Here is a 27,875-nt window from a genome sequence, read left to right as displayed (position 1 = left end):
GCACGCAAATTCACACGCGTCATGCATGAGAGCGCGCGCTAAGTCATAAAATGAACAATGATAGGGCAGATGGCCATTGCCATAGCTTTGCCTGGATTTAAAGATGTTGGACGTTCGGTGACCCCTATTTTTCTTTTGATGGATCATTTTCTCTACCGATTTTCCACGTTTAGCGAAAAAAATGAAGAAAATCTATGGACTAGAAGTTTCAATTTTTTTGCAAAATGCACCATCGAATTTCGTTCTTTTTAGCTGTTTGTTTATCTGTGCGGCGTTTATCTGTGCGACTGTTTAAAATGCCTCTTGAAGGGTTAAGTTTTGTGAAAACGTTGGTAACATTTGGAATTATTTACGCAACAGACTCACTTGCCTCTGTTGACTCACCTTCGATATTTTAAACTATAAACCCCTGTAGACCATGCTGAATTACGTGCGCCAATTTTTCAAAATCAGGGTAATTTTCTACACGCTTTATCTCTGAAACGAAGTCTCTAAACCCGAAATTTTTTTGCATTTCTGACACAAGGAACTCACTATCTCACTACAGTAAAAAATTCAAAAAAATCTATCGACTGGAAAATGTTCGCAGCAACGTCCTTAAGTATCTATCAGGGCTGCTATGGGTCAAAAAATGGTCAGGGAAAAAGAACTTTTTGCCGGGTTAGGGAAAAGCCCAGGAGGGAATTTGATTTTGAGTCAGGGAAAATTGACATTTTGAAGCAAAATCAAGGAAAATTCAAATAATTTAACACGACTAATGTAATATCGTTGAAGGTTGGAAGAAACATTTGGAGTCACTGCAATCTCAACGATGTTTTTCGTAAATGAAGAAGGAATTAAAAAAAAAAAAACGTACCAATCTCAATGAATGGTTGGAAATGACGGCTGTAAGGGGAGGCCAGAAGCCGCTACTAGATCTGACACTTTTTCTTTAGTCAGGGAAATGCTATTTTTATCAGGGAAAAGTCAGGGAATTGTGCAAAGTGCTGTTTGTGGAAACCATGACTATTGATCTTGCCAGATTAGCAAATCAAGGAATTTCTTTTTTTCGTGTAACTTGATTTGCCGATTAAATCAGTGACAAATCAAGCTGACAACAATGTTGTGATCACTTAAAAAGGGACACGCATCTATTTTAAAAATGAATCTTTATTAGCGCATTTCAGATACCTATTCATTATTAAAAAGTAAAACTAAGATAAACTAAAACAAAAAAATAAATCAATGGCAAGGGTCTAGGAAAACAGCTGCAGAACCTTTCGATACAGCAAATTCAAGCGTTCGTTACCTTTACCAAGATGGAGGCACGGAGTGAAAAAGCGCGCAACTAGATTTTAAAAAAGCACTCCAAGTAATTGGAAAAGCACCCGGAGTGCATAAGTGGGCCTCCTGGACAAAAGCGCCCTCGGTGTTCAAAAGTGGGGACATTAATTCAAAGAGGAACTTGAGTACAAGGTCGAAGAAGCTTTCAGAGTACAAAACTGGACACCCTGGTCGAAAAAAGGCCTTGAATTAGAAAACTGGGGATCCTAATTGGAAAACCACTCGGAGTACAAATTGGGGGCTCGTTATTAGGAAAATACCTGCGTAAAAACGTTGGGCCCATGTCGAAAAAGCTCTGCTACCTAAAATTAAAATTTCTCTGTACAATACAGGAAGATATATGATTTAGAACTTTACTTATGGTGTTTATTCATAAATAGCCGTTATATAAAACTTTATAATTGGATCATCTCGACTTTGAGCCTTGTTCATAAAATTATAACATTATATATCTCTTTGTTACACTTTGTTGTCACCAAACTTCACAAGTGAACACAGGATCTTAACTTATAATTGGATCTTCTCGACTTTGAGCCTTGTGCATAAAATTATTACATTATATTTGTCTTTTGCCCCATTCACACTAACTAAACTAGTTTAACCAAATCAGGTTTAGAGTTTTCTAATTTGTTGATTACGCTTTGCAGTCATTTTGAAAAGACAAATTTTAAACCACCTGCTAACATATTTCAATCAAACAGGTTTTTACCGTGTTAAGTTGTAGGGCGTGCACAGTATGAGCAGTAAACTTTTAACCCTGTTTAGTTAAACAACTTTTAAACAAGTTTGACACGTTGGTGTGAATGGGGTATTCGTTACACTTTGTTGTCACCAAACTTGACAAGTGAACAGAGGATCTTATCCTCTTTTTGGGCAACACAGCTATTGAATGTAAAGTAATGTCGTCACAGTTGATGACGTCATGCCATACCCTTAATTCTTTTTTAGGGCACATCAACAGCTGAAAAATATGAAATTTGGAATTTTAAACAATGCTCAGACCAAAACTGGTGATGCATAATCATGCATAATCAAACGATGTAAATGGTGAATGATATGAATTTAGAATCTTTTCTAATACGTTTAGGTGACGTCATCAGATATGACGTCATAACTTAATTTTTAGATTAAAATGAGATAATTCAGACCACAATCTGAGGCAAAATGCAGAACCCCTCAGCTTTTGGTCGCTACTCCCTCCAAACCAGAATTGCGTCTCTTTGGCTCCAACTCATATGGACTAGTCCCTTGAATCCTTGGCCAGTTTTTGAATGAAGTTGTATTTTTATCCTCTTTGTCCGCCAGTCCTTTAAAGGTGTTTTCTATCTCTTTCTCTACTTCTTTCTCGTTCAAGGGATCAATGGGCCTATGAATAAGACAGACATCTTACACTATGATACAATATTTGGGTCAGATTTGGAGAAGTGGTAGGAAGGCCCGCTCACACCGACTGTGAAGAGAACCCCCGTGGGGTTTGTATACGTATTGTGTCGTATGGAGAATTGAAGAGAATGTATGAAGAAACTGGCATTAGTTAAGTTTGCTTTACTTACACAGTTTTAACCCCTGCGGCTTTTAAGATTGTTAGGGCCCTTGTAGTCATATTGGTTGGCGATATGAAATAGAGGCGTTCAACCTTTGCCTGAAATGAAGAAGAGTAAAGACATAAATAAACGAGCCTGAAAGAAACTTAGTTTACACCGACAATTACAAATAAAACGAGAATTAACGATCACCTATACTATTTAAGGCCATTTTCGTCGAGGTGCAGGTTGCTTGTTACCAGGGTCAATTTCGATGAACACACAAAAAACCGTCTTGAAGATCTTTCTTGTCTACCGTCAAAGCTCCCCTTACAACCATTCGAGTGAAGCCCCGTTTGAACTGTTTTTTAACTGCAGTTTAGAAAGCGTTTCTTCGTTGTTTAGTTTTTTTAGGAATCTATATTCCTCCGTAGATTTCGAAACGTAAGCTCGTCGAGTGCCCCTGGAATGTTTTCGTGAGAGACCAGCCTCTATACCAACCACTTGTATCGGCACGCGGTCACTTACTAGAATTCAATTTTGCACGCGGCGATCACTAGTTATGACCTTTCAAATTCCTGAGGTTGCCATCGAGAGAGCTTCGACTGCATTGCTTTTCGCGTGACGAGCTGGAAGCGTTATAGCCAGCCGAAAACGAGGCTGACAGTGTACCTTCTCCCAATTTGAATAGTTATCTTTAAGTTCTCGTTGACTAAGTCGCGGACTTTTAAAAAGCCTATTACATATCCTATTTGGTGTTAAAAAAAAAAAAAATCCAACGAAGAAGTTACTACGTTACGATGCATTGTTTTTAATTTCTCACCTGGGCAAGAATTTTCACCTCCCCCTCCTTTGGAAAATTTGTACAAAATGCGTAAAACTTGTTGCCTTCGTAAAAGCGAAGAGAAAGGACATTCATAATGGCGGACACCATCATCGCATCATCGGGGGCTCCCTCTACGCCTCTAGGGTACCCTTGGTAAGATAGGGAACACATCTGTAAATGCAGCGACGTGAGATCATGTTACCAGTGCTCGACATAGTACTAGAAAGTACGGTTAGAAGCTTAGCTATCTCCGTAGAGTGTTTTAACTTCCATCGCCCGACTGACCCAGTATTTTTGAAAAAGTTAGTTTGGGAAATCTGGAGAACACAGAGAGAGCTTAAGAGTTGTTGGAGGGGCAACACTCTAGCTTCTTGAGTGCCCTGCAACTTTCCAATTTCATCATAACTCGACGATGTACGGCTTAAAGGGAGGGTTTCACGGCTCGGCGTATTTCTCTAAACAAAATCCTTTTGTTCGCTTCTTATCAATGTTATCGCTTTAAAAGCCCCACTCAGATGTAGTTCAGTAGTTAGTCGTGGCAGAATGACGGATGACCAAAATTCTTAAGAGATTTCAGTGGATTTTATCGACGTTGTCGATTGTTGAGTTTAGTGTTGACCCGTGCGATTTATTCTACAGTTGATGATTTTACGGCTATTGCATATTTGCATGCGAAATTAGGTGACCGGCTTACGATTGGTTCATAAACAAAGAAAAATTGGGCCTGTGCCAAAAAGCTTGCACGGGCGAATAAATAATAGACATACGCCGAACCGTGTAACCCTCTCTTTAAAACATGAATCAAGTATTAATCCACTCTTCACGGAGAACGAACGTTTGGGAACGTCGTTGGTGATGAGAACCTTGTTCCAATCATGTATTGGCTCTAAAACGTACCCCCAAAACTATGCTACTTAACTAATTAATATCTGAAAAAGGTTGAAGTTCTCAAAATTGAACACACCTTGAGAGTTTTGGAATCTACCAGCAACGCTCCCTCTTTGGCATCTCTGGAAGATCTTATGCCGGCAACGACTGCCAGAAAAAGGAAATAATCTTTCCATTGCTTGAACAATATCTAGTGAAAAAGGATTCCATTCGAGTTAGAAATTCTCATTAAGAATAAAGTGGCCACCATGCAAGAAGATTGACGTAGTATCGGTTACGAAGGGGATTGAATTACATCACTTAGGACCTCCACAGACTAGACATTTAGTTGTCGACAATTATTTGTTATCGACAACAAAATGTTATCGACAACTAATTATGTCCGATGCGAGCATTCCACACATTGGAGTGTTAGTAGTTCAGGCCAGGGAGAGCTTGGGAAATAACGTTCACTACGCATGCTCAAAACACAAAACGCATACTCAAATGTGTGTCATTTTCCGATGGTTGTCGACAACTAAACCAATGATTCCCACACACGGAAAAACCGGTCAAAACGTAGTTGTCGACAACTTATAGTTGACAAAAAGCAGTTTGCTTTTGCGAAAAGGGAAACTGCTTGGTTGTCAACGAATAAGAATTTAGCGTTTAGTTGTCGACAACTCATCTCACACACTACGATTTTTAGTTGTCGACAACTAAGTGTCCAGTCTGTGGAGGCCCTTAGGCTAGACTACTCGGCCAATCTCATACAGTGGCAAAACCAAAACGAAAACCAAAATAATTGCCCGATTACTTTCGACACTCAATTAAAAACTGCCGTACAAGTACTAGTTAGCTCTCTATTTCGGTTCATCGTATTGTAAAAAGCACCAAAATATTACAAAACGTTTTTGTTGCTTGCTTCTTTTTATAGGACCGGCTATTCTAGGTCTCGAAGGTGTTCTTCGGATTTGTTGTCAATTTGAAATTAAAATAACCTAATCTTCACCACCTATCTTTTAACTGGAGTAGGGTAGGGTAGAGTAGAGTTACGTAATGAAAAGTAAATTAAATTTACTGATTAAACTAAACTAAATTAACTTGCCTAAATCCAACACAATGATACTACTGTTGAACCCCGATATTTCGAACTCTCGGGGAAAACGAGAGATTGTTTGAAACAGCGGGGGTTCCAAAATTAAGGCCCATAGTCTGCATAGTAAATGACTGAAGGGCAAATCCAAGGGAAGTGTTTTTCACTTCGAAATAAAAGGGAATTCGAAATAACCGACTTGGAATTAGTGGGGAGCAACTGTAGTTGAAAACAGCGGCAGCTCCAAATAGCCGATAGTAAATGACTGAAGGGTAAATCCAAGGAGAATGGTTTTCAGTTCGAAACAACCGAGTTCGAATCACCGGGGTCCAACTGTAATTAAACTACTGATAGCGATTGCACCTATCTTACACCAGATGACACTGACCCAGCACAACTCGCCCTAACTAAACTAGCTTAAGCTATAAATTGATCTTAGATTACTTGCAGGCTTCGGGGATGGGTATTTATAATAAAGGTGGAAAGCCGCTGCTAATACACACCTTTACTTCACTACCACCCAATTCAGACTTGGTTTAACAAGAGTTAAACAAATACATTTATCAATTACCTCGTCAGATCTTTTTCCAGGTTCAATGCCTCTTGCCCATGGATCTTCAATGTCCATTTCCCTGAGGTCTTTTGTTTCCTCCTTTAACTGGTCATATAACTGTCTACTGGAATCATCTTTCTTGGTATTCGTTACGTTTTGTAACGTTGCTTTATACATGTTCATAAATCTGTTTTGAAACATAGTCAATGTACCGTCATCCCCTCTGTTAACTGGCCTGAAAACGAGAAAATAAAAGTCAGATCTTGTTTCCAACTCAGTATACATGTAGAAACATTGTTTTTTTTTCCTAGGAACTTTCGCTGAGAGAACGGAAGTTTCTACATATTATCATTATCATTATCATTGTCATTGTCGTTACCGTTACCGTTACCGTTACCGTTATCGTTATCGTTATCGTTATCGTTATTGTTATTGTTATTGTTAGTAGTAGTAGTAGAAGTAGTAGTAGTAGCAGTAGCAGCAGTAGCAGGTAGTAGCGGTAGTAGCGGTGGTAGCGGTGGTAGCGGTGGTAGCGGTGGTGGCGGTGGTGGCGGTGGTGGCGGTGGTAGCGGTGGTGGCGGTGGTAGCGGTGGTAGCGGTGGTAGCGGTGGTAGCGGTAGTAATAGTAGTAGTAGTAGTAATAATAGTAATTGGACCGAGTGGAGTACAATTTAGGGAGAAATCGCGCGAGTAATTTCAAAATCGGACGAGCGTGAAGCGCTAGGTTGATTTGAAATCAAGAGCACTGACGTTTCCCTGAATTGTACGGCACGAGGTCCAATTACTAATTAATCGTATCTAAAACAAATTTCGAAATTAAAAATGTCTTTTGAGCAATTCTTTTTAGCGACCACCCTGGTCGCGTTTTGAAAACTGTAGGAAACATTGCGAAGGAAGCCATTAAAGCGCGCGTAATTGACGTGTGAATCACTTGGGTATCCAATTACAGGTATCCAGTTACAAAAAGTTCAAATTGGAGATCTGTAATCGGACACTCACGTGATCACGCGCCGATTACGTGACAAATAGGCGCGCGGAGAACCAATCACGATTGAGAATTTTTTATAGATACGATTATTATTATCATTATTATTATTGTTATTATTATTATTATCATTATTGTTGTTGTTGTTGTTATTATTATTATTATTATTATTATTATTAGTGTTTTGTTTACTTGTGCCTCGCTATTGTGCAAAACTGGAATTCGAGTCAGACAACCAGTTATTTCCGGCCACGACATTCTATAACATACAGCTAGCCTAATGATACGCTTAAAACCGTTTAGCACCAATAACGCATCAGATCCACATGACGTCAAATTCGTTTCGTCTTAAGAGGTAGAATTTACCATGACTACTAATTAAAAAAAAAAGACTGTTCGAGTACTGTTCTGGTTTTGAATATATGAGTCTAAATGCTAAAGAACATTTTTACATTTTTTTTTTGTACAAAAAAAATTCTGCAGACAGGGTTCAGGGCCAGATCTCAATTTATTCATTGATTAAAGCTGCTCAAATAACGTAGATTCTTTTCACCTGACGTCACGGCAGCCATGCATATCGGTGTCCCAAAACAAAGAAATGGCGGCCATGCATGCTGATGTCTCGAACCAATTCTGGGGGAGTTGAACTCTTATCTTATGTAAACACTTTCTTTTGTTTCAATACGTTTGCATGGCTGCTGGCCACGAGAGTGAGAACACTCTATTGGCGATACAATTTTATTGGCGGAGCTGTGATTAAATGCCAAAGACTGGAATGTCTAAGCTCCCGTCCGTACTTCGCCGAAGGAATTTGACAACGAAGTTTTTACTCTGAAAACGCTTTAAATGTTTTCAGTCGACACTACGCCGGAGGAATTTAAAAACGCAAGAATCACCGGTCATTTAGTATTTGTGTTTGAGGAAAACTCGGTCAGATGAATAACAGGATTATCATGACGCCATCGCTTTCGATGAGCTCCGTTTTCGTGACGGATTAGTGTGGACTGTAGGTCTAGCCGTAGAAATAGAGCTGCGTTTTCAAATTTTTCCGGCGTCGTGTGAACGTGAGGGCTTCGTATGTCGCTACATATGTAGTTCAACTTACAAAAGTTCCACCTTAGCTGCCTTGAATATCTCTTCTGATTTCCTGTATTTATCTCGAAAAGAGAGATAATAGACTCTCCTTACGCCAGCCTAACAAGAGATAACGTATTTAGAATAAATGATTTATTCCTGACCACACATGTAAACCGTATATAAAAGTCCTACTCCTGATGCAGACCTCTCTGCTTTTTTCACGTAAATGGACCTAGTTAGCATAAGAGCAACTTGACTTCCACAACAAAAGCGGAGAGGTCTGGATTTCAAAATGTGGCCGTTGGCCTTGTTAACGGGGCGGTCGCATTGACGTGGTTTTCTTCTTATTTCCTATTACATATAAGACACTCCGGGGTTAAGCTGCTGGCTATCTTGGAATTATGAGTTTTACTCTTACTGGCTTCACATTATAGAATCTTTGTACATTTCCTTGCCGTCCTTTGTACAACAACAACGTAAAATGACCACTTCTGCGTATTTTGGAGAACGCGAACGAATGCGGCGATATTTTGTGTGTGTGTGTGTGTGTGCGTGTGTGTGTGTGTGTGTGTGTGTGTTTTCATTCGGAATTGCTAGCCTTTCGTATTTAGTTTCAGCAAGTTCAGAGACCAATAGGCGCACTGTACAGAACTAGACAATTGCGATATTTGAAGGTAAAATATAAATTCATTTTTTATTAGGCGTTGTCCTACGGGTCGCCGTCGTCATTGCTTAAGCTTTCTATTAACTGCGTCGAAACGGAAATGGTATATTCCTAGCAAGTCTGCGGTTCAGAGCGGAAAAGGCTATGTGGAGTCGCGTGTGCGTTTATAGTTGCAGGCTCGGCCCAGTCTTGTGGAACAGCTTTCCTGTCAGTAAGGTAAGCTAGGAACATTGACACTCATAAGCGTTTAGTCAAGACATTTCTTCTCTAAAGCCTTTTATTGAGTTTTTAAGCTCAATTTCAAAATTTATCATAGGATATAAGGTTTTAACTGTTAAGATTAGTCGGTACGGTAAAAACCTGCTATAAGAACCTAAAATTTAAGAACCTGTTAGGTTAAAATTTCACAATTGAGCACCCTTCACATAAGAACCATTCTGGGCTAAAATCTCAGTACAGGTTCTTATTATTATTATTATTTTTTCAAATATAACACAGTACATAACATGCATTACAAACAAATTAAAAGTAACAAAAACTACCAGAACAGTGGCAGTGTTATAAGACCACGATACTGTATTGTGAATGATTCAATATAACGGTCACACTCATGCGTGCAAGTAGTTTTTCTTAACAGAAATTAAGAACCTGATTAAAAACCCAGTAGCCTAATTTTACAGGAAACACCATTTATATAAGAACCTATGGAGGCTAACTCGAAAAAACCTAGGCTATTATACGTGGGTTTTTACTGTAGTTTTGTTCTCAACCGGTGACTTGTAAGAATTGTTTTGACCATGGGCAGTCACGTGTTTATGGTTGTAGCCTTCCTCTGTCAGTAAGGCAAGCTAGGAACATTGACACTTTTACGCGTTAAGTCAAGACTTATTTACCCCCTAAGGCCTTCTGTTCAGATTGTAACCTTCATTTGTAAATTTGTGATACGATTTTAATTTCAACTCTTAAGATTAGTCGGTAGTTTCATTCTCAACTTGTGACTGGTGAGAATTTATTTCGTTAACTGTAACGTGCTTTAGTTATTATTGTTTTTAGAAAAAGCATATTATAAGTATTAAATATTATGTTATAAGTATTAAAATGGAGCGTATGGTAGAATGCACTTACCTGTATTAACATTTTCGCGCAGTCTTCACAAGGAAAAAGGGTCACAAATGCAATTGCGTTCTCCAGGCTTGCTCCTCCCTTCAAAAGGACGGCATTTTGTTCCGCGTGAGCAACTAAGTAATTTTTCTCTTCATCAGACCAGTTCTTAACGCTATTTGAGATCCCCGGTGGAAAACCGTTGTATCCAATCGATAGAATCTGTCAAAAATATTAAAGACGATGTTATTTATTTATTTATTTATTTATTTTTTTATTCATTTATCGATTTATATATTTATTTATTAATTTATTATTTTGTTTGTTTGTTTTTTGCTTTGTTTTTGTACGAAACTCAGTCCGTACTGTCGCATCAAGACTACACTCTTTTTTTTATACGAATATTGTTTTTCCGGCCGAGGCTGAATATTCTTATTTTTCCGCCGATTTTAGGCTGAAAATATTCTTGTGAATACTCTTAGATTGTAGCGTATGACATTTCTGTTTTCGAATGTATTTGGTGTCTGGATGATATTGAAGTATTTGGAGCCAGCCTGTAGGTATTAAGGACGGTGCCTACTAAATACAAACGTTTTTGCGCCAGGTTAGAACCACACGGAAAAATTAGATCTTTGCAAGGGCTATTGGAATCCACAAAGAAAACTGGGGGTTGCCACGCATTTTTTCGAGATAATTAGCCTTGAATCTCAACAAAAATGCTGACATCAGCATTTTTTCTGAAAAAAGAAGGAAAGGAAATTTCTTCACAGATTTCCTTAGAATTCTCCTTTACATACAGAAAAGCAAATACATTTAAAAAAGATCTTTAAACTACATGGCAAATGGTAACAGAAAAACCATTTTTGATATGTTTTCAATAACAATATCGTTGCAAAAGCGCTTTTAGCGTCTCTGAGAGCCTTCCTCTGGTTCAGCTAAAATACAGTCTAAATACCTTTTGCTCACAACCAGAAACTAATCACGTGTTAAATAGGCTTGCCACCTCCATTTCATAACATAAAATGTAGGGGTAACCTCGCGTTTTATAAAGTTATTGATCGTTTTTGAAAAGTTTTTCGGAGCCCGTTACATTTTTTCCTGTCACCTCCCCAGTAAGTAAAACATTTGTGTATCTCGCACTTGTTTTGCGCGCGCACTACGCCATCTACAGGTACATGTTTACAGTTGGATTTCAATATAATTTTCGACAGATAACAACTAGGTTTTCAGCTGGAAGACGTTAACAGTTAGTGGTTAGCGATATGCTGCTATTCTCGTGTTCCTGGTTTAAGTACAGGTTCATTTAACTTGATTTGGTCACAGTAGGAAAATTTTGCTTTCATTTTAGGCGTGTACTTGGTGGCGTAGTTGATTGCGCCAATGTCAACCCAACGCGCGCGTGGCGCTTAAACCATGGCTTGCGTGATGCGCAGAACGTGTGCGCACTAACAAAAGCAGGCACCGTCCTTGAAGCCTGATTTTTACAATAACTGTCCAATTACTCGCGCGCTGATTGGCTCATTTTTATCATCAGTAAGAGTGCAGAAGGAGAAAATTTTAATTTATGCAAGCTTTCAAGTTCAACCTTCAGCTGTTAAACTGTCAACGTTTTAACCAGTGAGATTTATGGAGTTTTTAAGTAGCCAATCAAAAAGCGAGAAAAGCTATTGACAATGTTCGCATCATTTTGAATAAAATTCACTTATCTTTGTTTACGGCAAGTTTACGGCGTCTTTTACCCTCATTTATTCCAGGCATTTGACCGTTTTGGGGTTTTTTTATTGTAAAAAACAAATTGACGTCAGTTTTTTATGTGTCTGTTCTCTTATTGATGATAAATTGCGTCATAACATTGTCAAAGTTTATTGCGGAACCACTCGCCTGCGGCTTGTGGTTTCACAACCACTTTGACAATGTTATGACGCAATTTATCATCAATAAGAGGACAGACGCATAAAAGACTGACGTCAATTTGTTAAATGACGCACATGACTTTTTTCAGAAATGTTATTAGCACCCAGCATACGGCTAGTGCTGTTTCTGTTTCTCTTTAGCTAGTTTTTCCGTTTAGAGATGGAAGAATTTTGGAACGGTTTGGTTAAAGACACGTTGTGTTTTACTGACAAATTTTCAACAAATAAAATTATATTCTTTTCAAAATCACAGCCTCAATATTCTTATAAAACAAATTATTATAAGAAAGAACAAAGTCTACTACACTTTTTCAAGACCTAAACGTCTAAAGGAGGCATAATAATTACTATGAAAGATAAAGTCGTTTAATTGCCATGACTTGAAAATGATCCAAAATCTCAGCCTCCTTATTCTTATAAAACATATTAGTATATACCACACAAGTGAATAGTGCTTTTCGCGCGCTCTGATTGGTTAACTATGAGGTTATTAGCAAGTACTATTCACCTCCGAGCAGCCGGCGCGAGAGATTTTAAAATTTCCGACCGCTTGTCACACATAAAATAACGTTTTGGTCCGCTAATTATTCAGCTTGTGTGGTGTAGACTAAAACAATTATTCACCTCAGTGTCGGTGAAAGTGATGGATATTTACCTCCACTTCGGTGAATAATTGTTAATTATTATAAAAAAAAAAAAAAAAGGTGTGTAGTGTAGTACTCTTTTTCAGGACCTAAATGTCTAAAGGAGGCATAATAATTACTATGAAAGATAAAGTCCTTTAATTGCCATGACTTGAAAATGATCCAACAATAAAAGTTGTTAAAATCATCAATATTTGAAGTTTGATTTAGTCCGAATTTCAAACTAAAAAACAAGTTTCGCATTGTGAGTCATATCTTGGGAAAAGTTCAGTTATAATCAAATTAATTTAACGGCCGATTGAGGTGGTCACATCGAAACATACCTCACAAAATAAAAGAAAAAAAAAACATCGAGTATTTTTTTAAATCAACCTAGCGATTTATTTGCTGCTCTCTCGACCATTTCTTTAAATTACTAACGGCAATGGCTTCAAATATTTGAAAACGTACCTTCAGAGTTTTTGAGTCCACGATAACGCAACCCACTTGTGTTTTGGGGTCCTTTGAACGCATGGAGACTCCCAAGGCTAAAGAAGTGAAATACTCTACCCACGAAGGCTGAAAAAGAAAGAAAAGGTCAAAATTACATAAGACTTTTTCAGCCTGGAAGCCGAATTGTGCAAGAAGCATTTCATGTCAGTTTTTGGTTAAAGCGCTTAGGCCTGGGCCAAACATCGACTGAACTGGGATGTATGCTCACATGAGTCGAACCCAATGACAATTTGGGTCGACTAAAATAATTAAAAGAACGCCTGTTTGAGTCAAACGTCGAACTGAATTCAGTCGAACCAATCTGTACAGCACCGCAAATGATCCCCGACCACAAATGATCCCCAAATTGGACCGCAAATGATCCCGAACCACGAATGATCCCCGATTTGGACCGCAAATGATCCCGTCGGAAAACGAGGAACGGCATGGAGCTTCCTTCCATGTTTTCATTTATTCCTTTTATTTTCATCATCCAAACGATAAATGTAAAGAAAAGATACTGACAACTTAAACTACGATTTAAATAAATTTCTCGTGATAAATAATTCCATCTCATTTTCCTTTGACAATTCCTCAAAAAAATCAGGGAGAATAAAGGTCGTAAACAGCGATACCATTTCTCAATTGGTTCGATCTACAACAATTATAACTTAATACCATCAGTAAGAGCGATCGTGAGTATTCATGACCTTTTAGTACAACGAATGATATTTTCAACGCTCCAAGCCGGTTTGGCTTTGGCATCTGCAATTTACAGCCTGAAATTCCATACTAAAGATGTAAACGTGTTACTGAATCTGGACAGGAGCGCTGATTGGTCAACTTGCATAATATGTTGAGGGATCTAACTCTTACCTTCATTACCCGTGGGAAGCATGCGGAAAACCGAGAAACTGGATTTTACTACGAACTAAAAGTCGAATGGCAGCCCGAAGTAAGCCGTTTTCGTGTAAGATTTCCAGACCAACGAAGTCTTTCTTCACGAACAACCTTACCCGATATCCGCTAAAATTTCTTGCTACTGATTTTAAAAATCGATAACAAGAGTAACCCAGGTATCAGAGGTTTTTTCATTTCGCGTGATTAACCAAAACTGGAAACCGCACTTGAAAAGTCTCTAGTACTATCGGTATGACCAAACGTGCAGGCGAGAAAACTAGACACGATTTAGAAATTGAGGTGCAGAATATCTGACTTTTCCGTTCACAATTTTCGCTTCGGTTAAATTGTTATGAAATGTTATGGTGATATACAGGCAAAGCCGATTACAAGGTATTCCGCGGAGCTTTTACGGTAATTAATCTATCCGAAGAACTATTTATCCTGAGAATTATATCTTTATAGAATATGGTCAGTTATGAATTTTTTCTGTTTAGGTTAAAAGGTGAAACCTCGACCCAAAGAACAAACTCCATGCCATTCCTCGTTTTCCGGCGGGATCATTTGCGGTCCACATCGGGATCATTTGCAGTTCGGGATCATTTGCGGTCCAGTTTGGGGATCATTTCCGGTCTGGGGATCATTTGCGGTCGGGGATCATTTGCGGTGCTGTACAGATCTGCTACACCAAATAAAAAACAAAGGCGGTCTTGTTCAGAGGTTTTTCAAGGTAAAGTCAAAATGGCGCCTTTAAACCTTCGATTATGCGTTTAGTTCGACTCATGTGAAGATCGCCGTTTGACCAAAAGTCGGTCTTCAGGCGTCATTCACGTCTGGCCAGACGTGAAGAACGCCGCAGCCGCTCCAAATAAAATCAGTCGAACTTAATTGGGCCAAGCGCCGAAGTTCACATGAGCCTAATTGGTTGAATTGGGTTCGGCTCATGTGAAGTACGGCGCTTGACCCGGGCCTAAGTTACAGAGGGACAAAGGACGTTGCGGCTCATAAATGTTGTTTTGAAAGTATGCTTTGCAGTTTGCTTTTAAATTACTGTACTTATAATTATCTTGTTATAGTGAAAATAATAATAACAAAAAAAACCGTCAAAAGTGGCGAGAGGGAAAAATATATCAAATAAAGAAATTAAGAAATTAGTGAATGACGAAATTAAGAAATAATAAATGACGAAGCAAACTGAGTTTATGACAATTAAAGTCTGGTCTACACGGTCAATTTTCATGTGACAGTGTTTATGTGACAGCTTTTGTGACAATTCTTATTTGCTCGTATAGACGAGGAAAGTTGGCCAGCTCTTGTGCGACAAATATACTGTATTTGCTGAAAGGCTGACCTGAATTTAAAGAGATGAACCAAAAGCTTTCATTGACTATTTTCTTATTAAAGCTTTCATTTAGTATTTCCTTAAAATGCCAATTATTCCTTAAGAAAAGTGCTTTGCCTAGGAATGCAGCGCTTTCCATTACCCCCGACCACTCTATGTTTATTGATAACGGAAACCCTGCCAAAGAATAGCAGACTTTATAAATTAATGAAAAGATGAAAATTAAATCGCACGATCTATTTTCTGAGCAAATGTAATAAACTGGGAACTAAACTCTTCATGCTTTTTACCAGCGATGGCAATACGAAAAAGTTAAGTAGCCTATCTTTTCACATTGACGCTAATTAAGAGAAGACATCCTTAATACTTCCATGGGATAGTTGTAAGCAAATTACAGACGTACACTTGTAAACACATAACGCGTGCAAATAATTAAAAGAACTGAAGTCAGGCAGGAAGGCCCCCTTCCACATTCCTCCGGAGGAATTTGAAAACTGAAGTTTCACTCTGATATTTTCCGTCCACGCTACGCCGGAGGAATTTAAAAACGCAACAGTCACCGGTCACTGTGCATTTATGTTTGAGTAAAACTCGGGTAGAGAAACGTCACGATTATGGTAACGTCATCGTTTACGAAAAGTTTCGTTTTCAAAATGTTTTCCGTCCGCAATAAAACGCAAAGCCGGCGTTTTCAAATTCCTCCGGTTTCAAGAGCGTTTTCGAAAAGCTCCGTTTTCGTGACGGACTAGTGTGGAAGGAATTAAAAGGCTTGACCGGTCATTTTCAAGTTGAAAGTTAAGTTTTTGTATGAGCTCAGATATATACAATCGATTATGAGAATGCTAATGAGACACTGACTAAGGACCTCTTCATACGAGCCCGGTCAACCGGGCTGGCTCGGTTTCCGAGATCTCGCCTCGCCACTCTTTCCTTCGTAAAATGTTCGATGTGTTCATACGAGAAGACGGGCTGGCCCGCTTACCGAGATCTCGGTTTTTGCGACCGAGATCTCGGTAACCGGGATGAAAATTTTCCCATATGAACACACCAGCCCGGGTAACCGGGACGAAACTTTTTAGACAAAATAGCTTCACTTTCGCAACATAGCGGCCAAAATGGCATAATTTTTGTCTTGAATGTATTTCCATTTTAGGAGTATGCGAATTAGTTTTATTAGTAAAGTTACAGGAGTCCGAAAAGCCACGACAGTCGCCAACGATGAAAGTTTATATCCCACCATTTTGGTTGTTTTTCTTGGATTTCATCCCGGTCGACCGGGCTGAAATTTCCCATATGAACAGACCACAAAATTGGTCCCGGTAACCGAGCCAGCCCGGTTATCGGGCTCATATGAAGAGGCCCTAAAACTCTAAAATATTTACATAGAAACGATACAAGAAAATTGCGGCAGGAATAATAAAAAAACCCTAAGGCGATAGAAACGATATAAAAAGTGAAATAATTAAGTAAATAGCTTCGCGCGGATCGAGTCACTCTGTTTGTTCAGTTTTGGTTTAAGTTTACGAATAAAAAGCATTTTAAAAATCAAACAGTCGAGTTTACTCTGACATGTTTTCAAAATCTCGAAATTGCTTCCAATGGTCTCTGGATCCTTTACGTGGTTGCCGATTGATGATCGCTTATGTTCCTCCACACGTTGATGTAGGTGTCGACTCGAGAAGCCTACATGGTCTGCATCACACAGACCACACTTGTAATAATAAACAACGTTTTATTGATTCACAATTGGAGGTTTATGTTCCTTTGGTTTGAATTGTCCTTTGATCTTCTGACTTGTGTAAAAAGGCTGCAACGGTATCAATCTTTCGACTGAGAACACCGAGTTGTGTCTTACCGCATTTGCCGATTTCCGGTCGATTTCTGGCATTTGCTGATTTTGCCGGAAGAAAGGAAATTATAGAGCGAGCCTGGAACTATAACAAGTTAAAACTAGCAAATGGAACGCTCATTTCTATTCGGAAATTCCGATTGGAAATTTTGGTCTACCTTTCAAGAAATCCCATAAATTTTAACAGCCATGGTAACTTTGTTACACCATCCATTTTTGTAGCCTGCGAACAGGCTCCCGGTGAGCCCTAACGAAGCGAGGGAGCCTGTAGACATTCTATTGATGCCGCCGTTCTATGATACCAGCTCCCGGTATCATGATATGATTGGTTAAATCGCTGATTGTTGACATCTTTGAGATGAATATTTGTCAGATCTTTGTAAAATTATATGTCTCTTACGGCTCGTGACAATAGTGTGTTTGCCGTTCTCTTTAAGTTTCGGTCTCTCGACTTCTCGTTATTTTACAAGTGACTCTGAAGGGTACTTCATGTTCTGTTAGGAGGAGGAATTTTAAGTACAAGCTAGTGGAGTGGAGCCGTTTTGGGAGTGCTATAGCAATTTTTTTTAGAGGTCATCAGAGGCATGGTTTCCGGACTTTCCGCTGCTATCTACTTGTCGCTTCGCAGAGTTTGACACCTCTATTTTATGTGCTTATAATTTCTTTAGGCTCATTTCAGTATTGGAAAATATGTTTTAAGCTCACTAAGTATTGGTTCTGGAGGGCCAAAGTTAAGTTTGAAATATTTCGTGAACATGTTGCTTACTTGCACTCTATATTATGACGCCGGGCCTGGCTGTTTGATTAGTTCGATTAGAACTGTTTACATGTGGAGAAGATGTAGCTTCTTGACAGGTCTAATTACTTCATCGACTGATTTGTTACAGGCTAATCACCAAGGGCGGATAGGCACATCAAAAACAAAGTCTACAGGCTCCCCTGTCCCCGCCCCGATCGCTTTGCTCTCCGAATTCTTCTGTTTCGCGCTTGCTGATTGTTTTTTTCCGTCATCGCCGGAAGCCTGTTCGCAGGCTACCATTTTTGCTGTTATACCACTATTACGCAAAATATAGTGACACTATCAACCAATCAAATCTCCGAAATTTCTCGGCTTATATTATAATTTTTGGAACATGTTCCGACAGTCTTTTCCTATTTCCAGGGTTCCGCTTCTTAGTACGCTGGACAAAACTATTCCGGATCGACGTTTTACCACAAAAAATTAAAACAAGCGAAGCGATGCAAATAGTTTTTTGATTGTCTTAAATTCCACACATGGAAAGTTATTTTCATATAGATCACGCAAGGAAGACTTTCGTTACAATGTATCTAAATTTGCGGACTGAATCACACAAGTACGGAAAATTGCGCGGTTTCTGAGAAAAATATAGTCATGGTTTACATCGACATCGCATAGTTAGACCAGTGTTGTTGTGTGAAGAACATCGTTGCGTGTTTGTTTTTGTGTTTATGTGTTTTTTTTTGTTTTTTGTTTTTTTTTTCATGAATTCGGCGAGGACATGTTGTGATGAAGGAGAGATAACCCATCTAAACAGCAGTTATGATCCTGTGATACATCAGCGGTTTAGAGAATCAAAGATTCATGTTGTAGTGCTACCACTGAAGGGCCAGAGGGAAAATCAAACAAAAATCTCAAGCTGTTATGAAGGAAAATGCGAGAAAATGGCAAGCATCCTGGTGGATGAGCCCAGAAAGAGGTCGGGAAACTTTCCTAAAAGCACAAATAGCCGTGTCTGAAGTTCTTGACCGACAACGCTTTAACATAGCAGTGTTTTGTGCAATTATGGCTTCTACGAAACGGGAGCTAAACACAGCCATCTTTAAAACAGGTGGACGACCGATTTAGTGACAACAACAGTTTAAAGACTTTAAAGAATATCAGTTTCTGGAGACAGTATCGTATTTCAGTGGCCAAATAAGTTGTACGTCTTTCTCATGCTTTGTTGTGAAAATCTTGACAAAAAAATCCGCCAACACAGGGCTCGAAATTAACTTTTTCGTTCGGGAGCCAGCTGGCGACTAAAGGAAAAATTTTGGTCGCCAGATCGTAAATTTTGGTCGCCAACTTATTTTATATAATTATAACTTACACAAGAACACGATTTTATACGTTACTTTGCATGCAAGAAAAGTCACAATTGAAGAGCGAAAGCAATTAAAAACAACACGAGTAAAAAGGTTATAAAGCTACTGTTGTTCTCAGGTGATATGTCTCTGATCCGAAGGTGATGGTTGTCTCCATAGTCATTTTAAATGAAGCGAAGCATAAAACGTTTTAAGTCCGTGGTTTTCATTGTCAGACAAACACGGGTCCTTGCGTATTTTCCCTTTGCTACTTCTTCGAAATGCCGTTCTTTATTTTCGACTTGCTTTCCTCGCCGCCTTTCGCTGCCGACAAACAACGCCATGCTTGAATCTTCATTCCCCGCACGTAAAAACTCACGTATATTCCTTCAACTGATTGGTATCTGCCATCCGCCGCCATTTTCGCGGCAAATGAAAAGCACATGGCATTGAAGTGCGCCTGCGATCCCAATTTCGGAAGAAGCCGCTGAAACAATATGGCGCGCCGTGAACGCAGTATCGACGAAATACATTTTTTCGATTATCTTGTAATATTCAGACATTATTTTACTGGGGACGGAAAGGTGAGTTGTATACTAGCTACCATACCAGATCGATTTCCTAATAAAAAGACTTAAAAACAAAGTTGTGTTGTGGTTTTCTTTAGTTATCGGACAAAACGCGAGTCGCCAGCTGGCGACCAGTTCTGAAAATTTAGTCGCCAGTGCTCAATTTTTGGTTGCATTGGCGACCAGTGAGTCGCAATTTCGAGCCCTGCAACACGAAAAGAGTTTCTTCGCAAAACAACATACCAAATGTGACTCTATTTTCTCAGAAATTGCGTGATTTTGCATACTTTTGTGACTCCGTTACCAAATTTGGACAAGGTGTAACGCAAGCCTTTCTTGCGTGATCCATATAAAAATAAGTTTTCATGCGTGGAATTTAGTAAAGTTTAAGACAATCACAAAATCATTTGTGTCACTTTGTTTGCTTTAAATTTTTTGTTGTAAAACGTCGATCCAGAACAGTTTTGTCCACCGTACTATAGATATAAGTAATGATAGCTATCTACTGACTGAATAAAAGGTACAGCATCCGCTTATAACTTTCTACTTCGCTATAGATTGAACAATGAAATCTTCGTTTAGAATGGAAAAGAAGATAATTTTAAAGTTGAGAATATTACTCAAGACGAATCACCTCCGCGTCCGGATGGTTCAACATTAACATTTCGGTCGACACGAAAAGTTTGCCGAATTCATAGCACTTAGCCCACGTGGCCGAGAAGAAATATTTTGTAGTTTTCCAGCCAAACCATGTCTTAATCAAACTGTTTCGATGTCTTTCTGTTCGAGGACAAACGGGTGACGAGTCTGTTAAAGTTCATTTCATCATGACCACATATGAATGTTCTTTTCATTGTCGGCCAAGATTTTCCTCTTGTCATAAATATTAATTAACTGTGCCAGAATGAAATTGAGAAAGCTAAATATTTCAATTTTGTGTCAAAAGACAATAATAAAAGCAAAACGCCAACAGAGGCAGGGAATCTTACCCGTTGAAGCTCCATGACTGTCCTATTGACAAATTGCTAACCTGTGTCACAGCCCCACTTCCCAAAAGAAAAATTGTCGGAGAGGGTCTGTTCGTTTTAATTGACTTACGCAAATGTTACAAGCACTTATTGAAATAAATAATGTGCAAGTGATTTTCCGCTGCCCAAAGAGCACCAAAATCTACTATTTCTCTAACATACAAATGTTGCTCGATTTTTAAACCAAAAACCAAAATTCGAACAGAGGTATTTAAATTGTGGATGTTGTCAATTTAGCCTGAAAATAGGAGTTCAATTCATTTTGATTTTCGGTTTAGGCGGCACGCGCGCACGTGGAGGTCTCTTTCAGTTTTTCGCCGATGTTTTATTATTCTCCTTAATAAGATTCTAGGTTGATCATAAAATCTATCTGCCGTTAAAGACTAGATAGCAAATGTGCATGAAGCATTCTGCGTTCTTTTTCGGTGGTTGACCTTCGAGATGGCGACTTCGATTTTTTTGTTGCTGAAAAATACAGAATAAAGCATGCAGCTGGCCGAGAGCTCAGTTTTGAGTTGAAATTTAATAAGCTTTGAAACCGTATTTTCCTTAAGAGCCGCTAATTCATTAAGACGCATATGATTTTACTTTTAAACCTATTTTTTTTTTTCCTAGAACAACCTTAATAACGCCTTCCAAACTAAAATGTGGCATTCCAATTTGGAAAAATTCCGAAGGGTACTGGTATTTGATGCCGAAAAAGTTTGTGTTTCCGAAAGGTTTTGGCTTATTGGAAGGAGAAAAAGAAGTGTTCAGTTGAGTCCGCCAGGGACAATACATCCAATTTCACCAAAATGTACAATTTAATGTAAAAAAGATCGTGCACCCATCGCGCTTTCCTTTTTTGAGAGATTCAGATTTTCTGATCTCCCGGCCCACAACTTATCAGAATAGAACGGTCATCCATCTATGATTCTAAAAGGATTCAGAATTTCTGATCCTCCAAGACTTTAATAGTTTCAAAAAACTGATCCCCAGTCCACAACCCGTCAGAGCAAAACAGTCATCTATTTATAATTCTAAATGCATTCAGAATTTCTGATCCCCATCACCTCACGGGAAAAAACGGCTATCTGTTCATGGTTCTAAAAGTATTGCGAATTTCTGATTCCCCTCCCCCACCAAATCTGCTAACATGATAGAAAGAGCTGTCGATTTATAATTCTACAACATTTCAGCATTTCTGATCCCACATGACTTAAAGGGATTCAAAAATTCTGATCCCCCAGTGCATAACTTATCAGAACAAAACGGTCATCTACCCATAATTCTTAAAAGGATTCAGAATTTCTGATCCCCCTTGTCAGGTGACAGGACAGAAATGGCCGTCTATTTATAATTCACAAGAAATTAACTAGATGTCTGATAGCTAAAAAGTAACGATTGGATAGTAACTTTAAACACATTACAGACAAAAGGATCACAGAGTAAAGGGCATCAGAAAAGTACACAAATGAAATATTCACAGCTAGGTCATTATTAATAACGATTTGAAACCACGCCAAAGGATCGAGACAAAAATTGCAGTTTCATTTCGGACAGTGAAAGGTTTTATTTTCAATTCAAAAAGATATGAATTTAGGCTCCAGAATTACGAGCTGTTGTTTAAAGTCCACATCAAAGATAACAAGAATTTTAATCAGGACTCAGCTGCCGTCTGCGCCACCTCCGTTTTCTGCTTTAATGTGTTCGTTTCGGATTGAGGGCCGCTATTCTTGCCTTTTTTTTCCCTCTGCTCTGCAATGAAGCAATTGAAGCTAAATATTCTTATAAATAGCGATAGAATTAACATTGTTTTTCATTAATCAATTGATCGGGAGTGTATTCTTTTGTAAAGAATAGTGAGTAGTATGTAGGCAATGCGGTAGTGAAGTGTATCGAGCGTGATCTGTAGCTTCAAATCAATTCAGTGTAAACTTTAAGTTACCTCTTCAAAAAGCACACTAACAAGTTATTATGCAAGCATTTCATACATAGGAAATGCGTGTGAATAATTTCTTCGTTACGGGTGCTAATAAAATCAGGAGAACAAACGTTTTTCTTGTGTTTCAGTGATCGCGAAATAAATATAACAACGAAATTTCTTCAGCCACAACATTGATTTCGATTCAAAGATTGAGCAGCTAACTGTAATGTTGAGCAACAATTATGATATACTTACTTTTCTGCGACTTGCCTTTCTTTCACCGAAGCAACCAAGATACTCATTTGAACTTGGACAAATCATTCCATGCTTCTTGCTGCTATTGACAATGTTGGATTCGAAATTGCGCGCAAATAACCGACTCCTTTGGAAAAGGAATCTGCTGGTCAAAAGTATTCATTTATCAGATTGACCGAAGGATTATGGGATCGGACGGAAACACCAAAATGGCGGGCAAAGATCGTGGTCAATGTTGTAAGGATTCGATAACAAAGCTCTCTGTTATTATATAGCCTTGCTCTACGTTGGAAAGCAGTCACAAATTGTTTACAGATGTCCGTTGTTATTCCAGTTGAGTCAAATCCCAGTAAAGGTGGAAAAGTATGAAGTTTCGTCGGCAAAACAGTGTGGCAATCAAACTATTTGCCAGCAGCTGGCGGTTTCTCTTACACTCGTCAGGTTTACAGAAAGGTTATGGTTCCTGGAGCTTTCCAAGGTAAACTGATTTTCTTGCATAATTTGTGACGGTTCTTAAAATACTGGAAACGTTCTGGCCGGTTAAATTGATCGTGGAAGATTACAGAAGATGCAGATGCTTTAACACACTGTTAAGTCTTGTATATTTCGTGAATACAAATGTTCATTTCCTAAAGGAGTTATGAAAGCAACTGTATTCAACGCAACAATATACGAACAATTTCGTGTTGGGAAAATCATTCATTGTAAAAGTACAATAAGTGCAATAAATGTGAGCTCTCTCATGTAGTTTACATATACTTCTTATATATCTAGTGTATATCTTGTCTAGGATCAACTGGGCATACATATGTAGTATACAACACCTAAAACACAAGATATCAAAAAGCAACATCCTTCACCTTTTTGATTTTCAGGTTGATGGTGGTGCTCTTGAGGTTATGTTAGATGTGCATATTACATTATCAAGACCATTTGTTTGCCACTTATTACTTGAGTTGCAAAAGACTGATGTTATTTTCATTAGGGTGGTTGAAGTTCTCTTTAATTGGGCAGTGTTCCAAAGGTCCTTTATAATTTGGCATTTCTTTATGCAAATAGAGGTTATTTAGAACAGCAGATATAATTCACAGCTAGGTTACGGAAAATTACTTTTAACCACTTCCAGACCTTTGTACATAAGTCTTGCCATAATTTGAAAAACCCATGATTCATGGATAAAATTAATTGAAAAAAATACTTTCATGAAGAAATTACTGTAAGTGAAATTTGAAATTAATGTCAAGAATGTTTTGTGCTTTTCCGGTCATGAAATCTGTTTACATTTCATGAAAATTTACTGAAGAATGTAAACATTTACTAGACTCCAATTTAAGTAGCTGAGAAGTGTTTCAAACAGGATTTTAGAAAGATATGTGTTAAATTTAAGTAAGTTTTGTGATAAATCGCAACATAATGGAAACTCATTTCCAGCCAGATTTTGTCCTCCTTTTGCATCTGGATGTGCCTGGTTTTTGGTATGAAATTTTAATGTACAACTGTAGCAGGTTTAAATAAAACTATTAGTTATTTATACATTTTCCTATGTAAATACAGAGATTTCACTTAGGTTTAGGATTTGAAGAGCAGTTATCAAAGATCCATATAAAATGAATAATGAAGAGTTTTCAATAGTTAGCTATAGTTTCACCACCTGTGACTAAGAAAGCTTTTGGTTAGGTAAATATTAAAGTGCTGCATGTACATGAGTGATGGATAATTTTTTAGATTGGCTGCTATCTTTTTACTATCTCTGGGTTTTGGGTAGGTTATCACAGTGCGATATGAGTGATGGGTAGTTTTCAGATAGGCTATCTTTTTACTAGATAGGATAGTGTTTTATTGTTCAATGTAAGGACTAGTCTTCAGATAGCCTAGGTTTTGGCTTACTACATTAGTGGTGGTTTTTGGATAGACAAGTTAGTGGATAGATAGGCCATCTAAGTATCTGTTGACTATCTACACAGGAAGCTAGTTTTTAGCTAGTCAATCTATTTCCTAACTATCTGATAGATAGATATTAGTAAGCTTTAAGCCATGTCAAAGATAGCTATCCTCTATCTACAAAACCTCTTGGATAGAAAAAAGAATAGAGATTTGCATCCCTCAACCAGAAATGAGATAGTTGCAAGTAGCATGAAGTTAGTAATAAACTAGTAATAAGATATCATTGTTTTTGGGAGGGCTTCTTTAACTGAGGACAGCAAACTATTGCCAGCTACCAGGAAACATCTCCAAGATGAGTATGCCAAATTAAAAAAGAAAGAAAAGAATTGCTTGTAGCATTAGCTACAATACTTGCATCCATATCTGTCAGGTCTTTATAAAAACAATTTTACCCACACTCTTCTCCTTTGAGCATGGTCAAACTGGTTGCATAACTGAAGTGTGAATGAACTGGTAGCCCACTCAAAAAGTTAGATTGAAGATGTAAAAACGTGTTGGGCAAAGCTAAAGTCCATGGCCTCTGCTATATGACAACAGGTTTTTGGAGGACACTGTATACATGTATGTAGAGTACATTGACCCACTTAAATGTATCAACTGCAAATTTAAATGTTCATGTATATTGCAGTCTTTAATTGTCATCCCTGTAATGTACTGTAGTGTTCCTGAACGCTCTTCTTGTTTTATAACAGTGAGGTGCCTTGTTTCCATGTTAAACAGAAATTGTTAGAAATTTTTCTTTCACATGAGGTGGGCAAATTCTGACAGAGAAAGTGGAGTCTGCATTTATGCCTACGGTCGTGCAGTTTGAGTAATCTTACTGTTTTGATCAATTCTGAACTTTCCTATCCTCTTAGGTACTGTTTGATATTGTTTTTTTTACACTTACAGCTACTGTAATTTTGAAGTGCATAGATCATTGTAATACAATGTGTGATGTTTACAGTTACTTATATTAATAGACTGCTGTGAAGAAAATTGTTCTTCATCACTCTCAGTATAATCTGAGTGTATGGAATCTGTTAAGAATTATGCTATATTTGTATAAAATTTCTAATTGAATATTGTTATGAAGAAAAAATATTTTGATTAGACATTGTTCAGGCAGGCAGCAAGATCTAAACCCTGTCTTCAGTGTTATGATTTAATGTGGCTACATTGGATGTAACACTGGCTTTGCAGGGGATCAGAAATTCTGAATCTTCTCCTGTCTTCTTTGGGGGATCAGAAATTCTGAACCCTTTCTAGAGTTCTTTGGGGGATCAGAAATTCTGAACCCTTTCTAGTCTTCTTTGGGGGATCAGAAATTCTGAACCCTTTCTAATGTTCTTTGGGGGATCAGAAATTCTGAACCTTTTCTAATGTTCTTTGGGAGATCAGAAATTCTGGACCCTTTCTAGTGTTCTTTGGGGGATCGGAAATTTTGAATCCTCTCTTGTGTTGTTTGGGGGATCAGAAATTTTGAATCGTTTTCTATGGAGGTACCTCTCGAGACAAGAAATTCAAAAAAATCATTTGGTTTCTTATGCGTGACTTAAACATTACATTTCAGTTCAAATAAAGAATAGGAAATTGTTCGGAAGAATTTTTTCATTCCTTGCAAACAGGGAAACTTTTCCTCTGAGTTTTAACACCAGTTTAAGATTCTTAGTATATTGCAAATATCGTCTTTGGAATTAAATGGCAATCATAGATTTCCGTCTAAGCTCTACGTTTCACTTTAGGCCAATTTTGCACTCATTTCCAAGGAAACCTCCAAGCCTGCAACGTAAAAATAACATTTCTCCGAGACAGGTTTCTATTTTACACCGAAAAAGTAGCCATTTTTGAAGTGGTTCTCAGTATTTACTCTGAATTTTATCAAATTGGAACACCACATTTTAGTTTGGAAGGCGTTTAATATTAAACTGCGAATACAGCGTCTTTTATTGCTTCGGCTATTCTAAACTGTTTTTGATATCGAAAACCTTAATGTATGCAAAAGTTTTAAAAGGCCTGAAAGGCAGATGGTGAATTTCTTTTCGTGAAATATAGAGGAAATTTATCACGTATATTTCATTTTCGCTAACAAATAAAAACAGCAAGCCTTTCTACAGGCCTATCAACTCAGAAATTAGCGTACGAACTCGAGCTTACTTCACCAAAGAAGTAGGCTTCAATGTTTTCGTGGCACAAATAACACTGAGACTAGTGATCAGTTTTAGTCGATCTCGATTTACAGCACGTAAATATATTTCCGATTTCGGAACGTTTTCGCTTCTTATAGATATACGTAATAACAGCTATCTATTGATTCAGTAAAAGCTACTGCGTCCGATACGTTCCAATTTTTCTACTTCGCTTAAATTTAACAATAACATTTTTTTTTAAATTTTTAACCAGAGTAATCAAGAAGAGAATAGCCAACGCGAAGAACATTACTCGAAATGAATCGCCCCTGCGTTCTGATCGCTTATTTTACTAACATTAGAATTTCGGTCGACCTGAAAGCCTTTGAACATGGCATTTGGCCTACGTAACCGAGCAGAATCGAAATATATTGTAGTTTTTAACCCAAGCGGCTGTCTCGAAGATAATGTTTCGATTTCTTAATTGTAGGAGAACGAGTGATCGACGAATGTTAGCTTCGTAGATAAAAGAAATGTCTGATAGATCGACTGGTTTAACAGTAAAGCAACTTATATGCGTTATGAACGACCAGCCAAGCATGGATGCGACGACATTTTAGAAGCGACAGGTACAAATTCAAGTTTTTCCCCTTGTCACAAATGTTTACTTAAATAACACTACTAGAATGAAAGTAGAAGGAAGCTAATATTTCATGTTTGTGTTAAAGAAATTCTTGGGAAAATAAAGACACTGGAAAACTTTAAACCTCACCTTTTCATACGCCATGATTCTACTACCATCAGAGAGAAGCCTATCGCTTTGTCAAAATCTAGTATGTAATTTTC

At 38.1% G+C, this 27,875-nt stretch overlaps 1 protein-coding gene across 3 annotated transcripts; it reads right to left on the bottom strand.

The window, feature by feature from the left end:
- Window position 1: 1 nt before the first annotated feature.
- On the bottom strand, window positions 2-27,875 carry LOC145468577 (uncharacterized). 3 transcript variants are annotated; one of them, XM_081452313.1, is made up of 9 exons: window positions 27,802-27,875; window positions 13,023-13,130; window positions 10,040-10,237; window positions 8,279-8,367; window positions 6,207-6,423; window positions 4,637-4,750; window positions 3,670-3,843; window positions 2,877-2,965; window positions 2-2,689 (listed from the first exon to the last, which is right to left on the bottom strand). In XM_081452313.1, the coding sequence occupies exons 1-9, from the start codon at window positions 27,814-27,816 to the stop codon at window positions 2,500-2,502; spliced, it is 1,194 nt and encodes a 397-aa protein (XP_081308439.1). In that variant the 5' UTR covers window positions 27,817-27,875; the 3' UTR covers window positions 2-2,499. The 3 variants fall into 3 exon arrangements, with proteins under 3 accessions (XP_081308439.1, XP_081308438.1, XP_081308440.1); XM_081452312.1 differs by lacking the exon at window positions 27,802-27,875 and having other exon boundaries at window positions 13,023-16,450; XM_081452314.1 differs by lacking the exons at window positions 10,040-10,237; window positions 27,802-27,875 and having other exon boundaries at window positions 13,023-16,450.

This window comes from Orbicella franksi, chromosome 14 (genome assembly GCF_964199315.1).
Source record: "Orbicella franksi chromosome 14, jaOrbFran1.1, whole genome shotgun sequence".
In the NCBI taxonomy this organism is placed as follows: Eukaryota; Metazoa; Cnidaria; class Anthozoa; order Scleractinia; family Merulinidae; genus Orbicella; species Orbicella franksi.
The sequence above is the reverse complement of the archived record's forward strand: the minus strand, read 5'-3'. Positions and strand labels throughout refer to the sequence as shown.